Here is a 9,010-nt window from a genome sequence, read left to right as displayed (position 1 = left end):
GATAGAAGGTGGGATATCTTCTTACTCACAACTTATGAGATTTATTCAACTTCCTGGTTATTCTCCACTGATTAGTGGTTCCAAATAAAGCTTCTTAGATCGTGGTTCATCCTGGTTTGATAAGAATCATGAAGATATTGCCATATGTCCGAACAGGCTAATCTGGAATCATCTGGATAGAAAGTGGGATATCTTCTTACTCACAACTCCTATGAGATTTATTCAACTTCCTGGTTATTCTCCACTGATTAGTGGTTCCAAATAAAGCTTCTTAGATCGTGGTTCATCCTGGTTTGATAAGAATCATGAAGATATTGCATATGTCCGAACAGGCTAATCTGGAATCATCTGGATAGAAAGTGGGATATCTTCTTACTCACAACTCCTATGAGATTTATTCAACTTCCTGGTTATTCTCCACTGATTAGTGGTTCCAAATAAAGCTTCTTAGATCGTGGTTCATCCTGGTTTGATAAGAATCATGAAGATATTGCCATATGTCCGAACAGGCTAATCTGGAATCATCTGGATAGAAAGTGGGATATCTTCTTACTCACAACTCCTATGAGATTTATTCAACTTCCTGGTTATTCTCCACTGATTAGTGGTTCCAAATAAAGCTTCTTAGATCGTGGTTCATCCTGGTTTGATAAGAATCATGAAGATAATGGCATATGTCCGAACAGGCTAATCTGGAATCATCTGGATAGAAAGTGGGATATCTTCTTACTCACAACTCCTATGAGATTTATTCAACTTCCTGGTTATTCTCCACTGATTAGTGGTTCCAAATAAAGCTTCTTAGATCGTGGTTCATCCTGGTTTGATAAGAATCATGAAGATATTGCCATATGTCCGAACAGGCTAATCTGGAATCATCTGGATAGAAAGTGGGATATCTTCTTACTCACAACTCCTATGAGATTTATTCAACTTCCTGGTTATTCTCCACTGATTAGTGGTTCCAAATAAAGCTTCTTAGATCGTGGTTCATCCTGGTTTGATAAGAATCATGAAGATAATGGCATATGTCCGAACAGGCTAATCTGGAATCATCTGGATAGAAAGTGGGATATCTTCTTACTCACAACTCCTATGAGATTTATTCAACTTCCTGGTTATTCTCCACTGATTAGTGGTTCCAAATAAAGCTTCTTAGATCGTGGTTCATCCTGGTTTGATAAGAATCATGAAGATATTGCCATATGTCCGAACAGGCTAATCTGGAATCATCTGGATAGAAAGTGGGATATCTTCTTACTCACAACTCCTATGAGATTTATTCAACTTCCTGGTTATTCTCCACTGATTAGTGGTTCCAAATAAAGCTTCTTAGATCGTGGTTCATCCTGGTTTGATAAGAATCATGAAGATAATGGCATATGTCCGAACAGGCTAATCTGGAATCATCTGGATAGAAAGTGGGATATCTTCTTACTCACAACTCTTATGAGATTTATTCAACTTCCTGGTTATTCTCCACTGATTAGTGGTTCCAAATAAAGCTTCTTAGATCGTGGTTCATCCTGGTTTGATAAGAATCATGAAGATATTGCCATATGTCCGAACAGGCTAATCTGGAATCATCTGGATAGAAGGTGGGATATCTTCTTACTCACAACTCCTATGAGATTTATTCAACTTCCTGGTTATTCTCCACTGATTAGTGGTTCCAAATAAAGCTTCTTAGATCGTGGTTCATCCTGGTTTGATAAGAATCATGAAGATATTGCCATATGTCCGAACAGGCTAATCTGGAATCATCTGGATAGAAAGTGGGATATCTTCTTACTCACAACTCCTATGAGATTTATTCAACTTCCTGGTTATTCTCCACTGATTAGTGGTTCCAAATAAAGCTTCTTAGATCGTGGTTCATCCTGGTTTGATAAGAATCATGAAGATAATGGCATATGTCCGAACAGGCTAATCTGGAATCATCTGGATAGAAAGTGGGATATCTTCTTACTCACAACTCCTATGAGATTTATTCAACTTCCTGGTTATTCTCCACTGATTAGTGGTTCCAAATAAAGCTTCTTAGATCGTGGTTCATCCTGGTTTGATAAGAATCATGAAGATATTGCCATATGTCCGAACAGGCTAATCTGGAATCATCTGGATAGAAAGTGGGATATCTTCTTACTCACAACTCCTATGAGATTTATTCAACTTCCTGGTTATTCTCCACTGATTAGTGGTTCCAAATAAAGCTTCTTAGATCGTGGTTCATCCTGGTTTGATAAGAATCATGAAGATATTGCCATATGTCCGAACAGGCTAATCTGGAATCATCTGGATAGAAAGTGGGATATCTTCTTACTCACAACTCCTATGAGATTTATTCAACTTCCTGGTTATTCTCCACTGATTAGTGGTTCCAAATAAAGCTTCTTAGATCGTGGTTCATCCTGGTTTGATAAGAATCATGAAGATAATGGCATATGTCCGAACAGGCTAATCTGGAATCATCTGGATAGAAAGTGGGATATCTTCTTACTCACAACTCCTATGAGATTTATTCAACTTCCTGGTTATTCTCCACTGATTAGTGGTTCCAAATAAAGCTTCTTAGATCGTGGTTCATCCTGGTTTGATAAGAATCATGAAGATATTGCATATGTCCGAACAGGCTAATCTGGAATCATCTGGATAGAAAGTGGGATATCTTCTTACTCACAACTCCTATGAGATTTATTCAACTTCCTGGTTATTCTCCACTGATTAGTGGTTCCAAATAAAGCTTCTTAGATCGTGGTTCATCCTGGTTTGATAAGAATCATGAAGATATTGCCATATGTCCGAACAGGCTAATCTGGAATCATCTGGATAGAAAGTGGGATATCTTCTTACTCACAACTCCTATGAGATTTATTCAACTTCCTGGTTATTCTCCACTGATTAGTGGTTCCAAATAAAGCTTCTTAGATCGTGGTTCATCCTGGTTTGATAAGAATCATGAAGATATTGCCATATGTCCGAACAGGCTAATCTGGAATCATCTGGATAGAAGGTGGGATATCTTCTTGCTCACAACACCTATGAGATTTATTCAACTTCCTGGTTATTCTCCACTGATTAGTGGTTCCAAATAAAGCTTCTTAGATCGTGGTTCATCCTGGTTTGATAAGAATCATGAAGATAATGCCATATGTCCGAACAGGCTAATCTGGAATCATCTGGATAGAAAGTGGGATATCTTCTTACTCACAACTCCTATGAGATTTATTCAACTTCCTGGTTATTCTCCACTGATTAGTGGTTCCAAATAAAGCTTCTTAGATCGTGGTTCATCCTGGTTTGATAAGAATCATGAAGATAATGGCATATGTCCGAACAGGCTAATCTGGAATCATCTGGATAGAAGGTGGGATATCTTCTTGCTCACAACACTTATGAGATTTATTCAACTTCCTGGTTATTCTCCACTGATTAGTGGTTCCAAATAAAGCTTCTTAGATCGTGGTTCATCCTGGTTTGATAAGAATCATGAAGATAATTGGCATATGTCCGAACAGGCTAATCTGGAATCATCTGGATAGAAAGTGGGATATCTTCTTGCTCACAACTCTTATGAGATTTATTCAACTTCCTGGTTATTCTCCACTGATTAGTGGTTCCAAATAAAGCTTCTTAGATCGTGGTTCATCCTGGTTTGATAAGAATCATGAAGATATTGCATATGTCCGAACAGGCTAATCTGGAATCATCTGGATAGAAAGTGGGATATCTTCTTACTCACAACACTTATGAGATTTATTCAACTTCCTGGTTATTCTCCACTGATTAGTGGTTCCAAATAAAGCTTCTTAGATCGTGGTTCATCCTGGTTTGATAAGAATCATGAAGATATTGCCATGTCCGAACAGGCTAATCTGGAATCATCTGGATAGAAAGTGGGATATCTTCTTACTCACAACTCCTATGAGATTTATTCAACTTCCTGGTTATTCTCCACTGATTAGTGGTTCCAAATAAAGCTTCTTAGATCGTGGTTCATCCTGGTTTGATAAGAATCATGAAGATATTGCCATATGTCCGAACAGGCTAATCTGGAATCATCTGGATAGAAAGGGATATCTTCTTACTCACAACTCCTATGAGATTTATTCAACTTCCTGGTTATTCTCCACTGATTAGTGGTTCCAAATAAAGCTTCTTAGATCGTGGTTCATCCTGGTTTGATAAGAATCATGAAGATATTGCCATATGTCCGAACAGGCTAATCTGGAATCATCTGGATAGAAAGTGGGATATCTTCTTACTCACAACTCCTATGAGATTTATTCAACTTCCTGGTTATTCTCCACTGATTAGTGGTTCCAAATAAAGCTTCTTAGATCGTGGTTCATCCTGGTTTGATAAGAATCATGAAGATATTGCCATATGTCCGAACAGGCTAATCTGGAATCATCTGGATAGAAAGTGGGATATCTTCTTACTCACAACTCCTATGAGATTTATTCAACTTCCTGGTTATTCTCCACTGATTAGTGGTTCCAAATAAAGCTTCTTAGATCGTGGTTCATCCTGGTTTGATAAGAATCATGAAGATAATGGCATATGTCCGAACAGGCTAATCTGGAATCATCTGGATAGAAGGTGGGATATCTTCTTTCTCACAATCCTATGAGATTTATTCAACTTCCTGGTTATTCTCCACTGATTAGTGGTTCCAAATAAAGCTTCTTAGATCGTGGTTCATCCTGGTTTGATAAGAATCATGAAGATATTGCCATATGTCCGAACAGGCTAATCTGGAATCATCTGGATAGAAAGTGGGATATCTTCTTACTCACAACTCCTATGAGATTTATTCAACTTCCTGGTTATTCTCCACTGAATAGTGGTTCCAAATAAAGCTTCTTAGATCGTGGTTCATCCTGGTTTGATAAGAATCATGAAGATAATGGCATATGTCGAACAGGCTAATCTGGAATCATCTGGATAGAAAGTGGGATATCTTCTTACTCACAACTCCTATGAGATTTATTCAACTTCCTGGTTATTCTCCACTGATTAGTGGTTCCAAATAAAGCTTCTTAGATCGTGGTTCATCCTGGTTTGATAAGAATCATGAAGATAATGGCATATGTCCGAACAGGCTAATCTGGAATCATCTGGATAAAAGGTGGGATATCTTCGTGCTCATAACACTTATGAGACTTATTCAATTCCTGGTTATTCTCCACTGATTAGTGGTTCCAAATAAAGCTTCTTAGATCGTGATATGATTCTTGATAGCACGTGGGAATGGAATCATGAACCTGATCCGGAAGAGCACGTAGATGAGGATGCAACATTGAAGAATGCTTGGAAACAAGAAGAATACATTGGTCTTGGCCGAAGCTTGATAATCCAAGACACCTTTACCATCATTCAAGTTACTCCACCTTCAAGATGATCATCATCTAGGCAAGTAGCTTGTGTGTGCTCTTTTCCTAACCTTTGGTTTTGTCCCACTGGGTTTTCCAAAGGAAGGTTTTTAACGAGGCAACAAGTCTACTTCTCCTATATCCTAGATGATTGATCTTGGTCTGTCCACATGAAGACCTTATGTTATTTTTATAGCTATGTTTTTATGTTATTTAGTTTTCGAAAACTTGGTCTTTGTTTAGTTTCCAAGGGAGCCTGTTCCCTTTACTTTTATTTCAAGTTTCGAGACCTTGTGCATGTACAAGGCCTCTCCTTTATATTCTGGTTGTGGCCCCCTTGTATCATGATCCATCTTTTTATCAAAAACCTTTGTTTTCTCTCTTCATCTTGCTTGTCGAGTTGTTTGAGTGTTGGTGTGTAATATCCAACTGCTGGTGTGTAATATCCAGAGATCAAGGGCTTTAGTAGGTGTGTCATATCCGATCTATTGCCTAGGAGTATCAAGGAGCCTTTCCGCAGCCTCTTGTGTCTCCATTCAATCCACATGCCTTGAGAAACTTGAGTCTTTTCATTCGTTTCTGCAAGGATTATCCCATATGTTCCAGAGCCTTCCTAGGATCGTGTCAAGTGGTATCAGAGCAACTCTGGAAGGGAAGTTTCATCTATCTCTCTGATTTTCGTTTGGTCTGTTCATATTCTGCTGAGATTTAATAGACCTGTGTTTCTGTTGTTGAAATCTAATAAATCTGAGAACTTTGATCATAGATCTGTTGTAGTCTTTTCATATTCACTTTGATTTCGTGTTGATCTGTTTAAATCTGTTTCATATTGCTCAGGTTTGATCTGTACTTGTCTTTGGTTGAGTTTGAAATAGATCAGAGTTGTTGAGGTTTTTTTGTTGTAAACCAGATGGTTTATGGATTGCTCATAACCAGATGTTTCAACAGATCGAGGTTACACTTAACCAAGATTGTACTAAACCGAAATTGTACTAAACCAACCATGTGTTAATGGATTGGGCCTTGTTTCTCCTTTTATTCATAAGTGGCGACTTCTTAACTAAAGTTAAGAAAGTCCCACATTGCTTAACTTTGTAATAGGAGGCCAAACTCCAACCTATATAAGGAGAGCCTTGTTTGCTTATGAATAACATCTCATTCTTTCACAAACAAAGCATCCGATCTCTCTCTCTCTCTCTCTCTCTCTCTCTGGTTCGCTTAGTTCTTAAGCAAGAACACTAGGATTAGAACACGTTATCAGCACGATCTTGCTCAAGATCAACCAACTCGGAGACCATCATAAACCCTAGCCGCCGCCAACCACTTCTCTCTCTAAGATCTTTTACATTCGGTTGTTTCTTAGATCTTAAACTAATCATACTTTGAATCCTTTCTTTGTTTGATTGATTAAGGTTTCTAAGAAAGGAACCAAGGAGAAGAATCGGCAAAGTAAAAGATCATATTTGATCAGATCCGAAATTCTAAACCTAAACCCAAAAATTTCGGATCTCAAAACCCTAAAATCCCTCATAACTTCAGTTTTGTATTAGACAACAAGCGATACCCCTTTTAAGGATGACACGCTATATGTCTAAATCAAAACATAAGTCTATGTTTAACCAAAACTTAAAATCTGATTTGAATCTTTAAAATCTAATCCTTAAAGTTAATATCAGATTAAAAAGAAATTTAAATCATAAGAAAATTCTAAGCATGTGATAACATGACTTTTATTTTGTAAAAGACAACAAGTGATACCCCTTATTAAAGGATGATACACTATATGTCTAAAACAAAATTAGTCTTATGTTTCCACATTTTTGATCAATGATCCACACCATTGTGTGGTTAGATCTTGAATTTTTAGTCAATGATCCATACTACTTAGTATGGCTAGACAATAAGGTCAATGATAGACCATGGTCGATGATGTGTACCTTCCGGTACGACTAGACCACAGGCCGTATTGGTCGATGAAGTACCTTCCGGTACAGCTAGCCCACAGGCTGCATGAGTCAATGAAGTGTACCCTAGGTACGACCAAGACCATGCTCTCATCCATCTTATTTTATAAAAGCAAGTTGATGGATGAATTATAAGAAAATAAAGTTTTCTAAAGACCTAAACACTCTGATCTTTGTTTCAGATGGCCAAAATCGCAAATTTGGATTTTGCACCTCTAACTGTGAGGGGTGACAATTACCTACAATGGGCACTAGATGTCGAGATTTCTCTTGGAGCCAAAGGCCTAGAGCATTGTATTGTTCCTCAGAACAAAGCTACTAAGAAAAAGAACTCTAAGACCCTCATGCTCATCCGTCATCACATTGAGGAGAGCTTAAAAGCTCAGTACCTCACAGTGAGTAATCCATACGAGTTATGGAAAGAGCTTCAGATGAGATATGATCACCAGAAGACCTTGATTCTTCCGGGTGCCACCTATGAGTGGCTTCATCTCAGGATTCAAGACTTTAAGTCTGTGAATGAGTACAACTCAGCCATGTTTAAGATAGTCTCAAAACTGAGGCTATGCGGCGAGACTGTAACTGATAAGCAGTTGTTGGAAAAGACTTTCCAGACAATGTCCTCAAGCAATTTACAGACAGAAAGGTTTTAAGACCTATAGTGAGCTCATCTCATGTCTATTGCTTGCAGAACAGAACAACGAGCTGCTCTTGAAGAACAGTGAGCTTAGACCACCTGGATCTAAGCCTGTCCCTGAGGCAAATCATACCTCAAATGAGCCTGATGATGGTGCTGAAGCCAACCATGTCCGATATGACCATAAGGGCCGCGGATCCTCATATGGAAGAGGACGTGGCCGTAGAGGTCATGGGCGAGGACGTGGACAAGGTGGCAACAGCAAAGGGCGCAACACCCCTTATGACCGTCCAAACCAGTCCAATAATGGACAAGGTAAAAGCAGAGGCAATGGGACTTCTTCAAAGCCACAGAATCCTGCAAGCTCACCTTGCCATAGATGCGGAATGATGAATCATTGGGCAAAGAATTGCCGCACAGCCAAGCATCTGGTCGACCTCTATCAAGAGAGTCTTAAGGGCAAGAATCCGGAAGCACACATGGTGTACAAGGATGGTGAGGACGATTTTGATCATGACAAGGACGACCTCATGGACTTTGAGACTTCAGACATACTCACTATGCTGAATGATGATCCAGTCGAATAATGTGATGCATCAAACGATTTGTGTTTGAATGCTTTTGGTGTTTTTAGGCTTTGAGAATTTTTTTTTAAGTGCTTTTGCATTCTATATTTTATTTTAAGAATAAACTATGTTTACTTTCATTTTCAATAATAATATGAATGATTCAGATTATATTTTTATTGTCTAGAATGAAAGGAAGTATGGACACACTTGTGGTTGATAGTGGGACAAGCCACACGATTCTTAAAGATAAGAAATTCTTTGTTAATCTAACATTGAAAGATGCCAATGTGAGCACAATAGCTGGTGTATCATCACTAATCAAAGGCCACGGCCAAGCTTATGTCTTGTTACCAAATGGGACACATCTAGAAATAGATGAAGCATTGTATTCTCCAAACTCTAAAAGAAGCCTGTTGAGCTTTAAAGACATTCGCAAGAATGGTCTTCATATTCAAACGAGTGGAG

General features: G+C 38.4%; 1 protein-coding gene across 1 annotated transcript; it reads left to right on the top strand.

Moving 5' to 3' along the window:
• Positions 1–7,294: 7,294 nt before the first annotated feature.
• Positions 7,295–8,563, top strand: LOC108829550 (uncharacterized). Its single transcript, XM_056998395.1, has 3 exons — positions 7,295–7,363; positions 7,522–7,917; positions 8,036–8,563. The coding sequence occupies exons 1-3, from the start codon at positions 7,295–7,297 to the stop codon at positions 8,561–8,563; spliced, it is 993 nt and encodes a 330-aa protein (XP_056854375.1).
• Positions 8,564–9,010: the final 447 nt, after the last annotated feature.

Source organism: Raphanus sativus, unplaced genomic scaffold (assembly GCF_000801105.2).
Source record: "Raphanus sativus cultivar WK10039 unplaced genomic scaffold, ASM80110v3 Scaffold1167, whole genome shotgun sequence".
Lineage (NCBI taxonomy): Eukaryota > Viridiplantae > Streptophyta > Magnoliopsida > Brassicales > Brassicaceae > Raphanus > Raphanus sativus.
Note: the sequence above shows the minus strand (reverse complement) of the source record. Positions and strands in the feature narration are given on the sequence as shown.

Coding starts and splice junctions, on each gene's coding strand:
- LOC108829550 (XM_056998395.1), top strand. CDS start 7,295: ATGGTCGATGATGTGTACCTTCCGGTACGACTAGACCACAGGCCGTAT. Junction 7,364..7,521: donor GGTCGATGAAGTACCTTCCG/GTACAGCTAGCC, acceptor TCTTTGTTTCAG/ATGGCCAAAATCGCAAATTT. Junction 7,918..8,035: donor TGAGGCTATGCGGCGAGACT/GTAACTGATAAG, acceptor CTTGCAGAACAG/AACAACGAGCTGCTCTTGAA.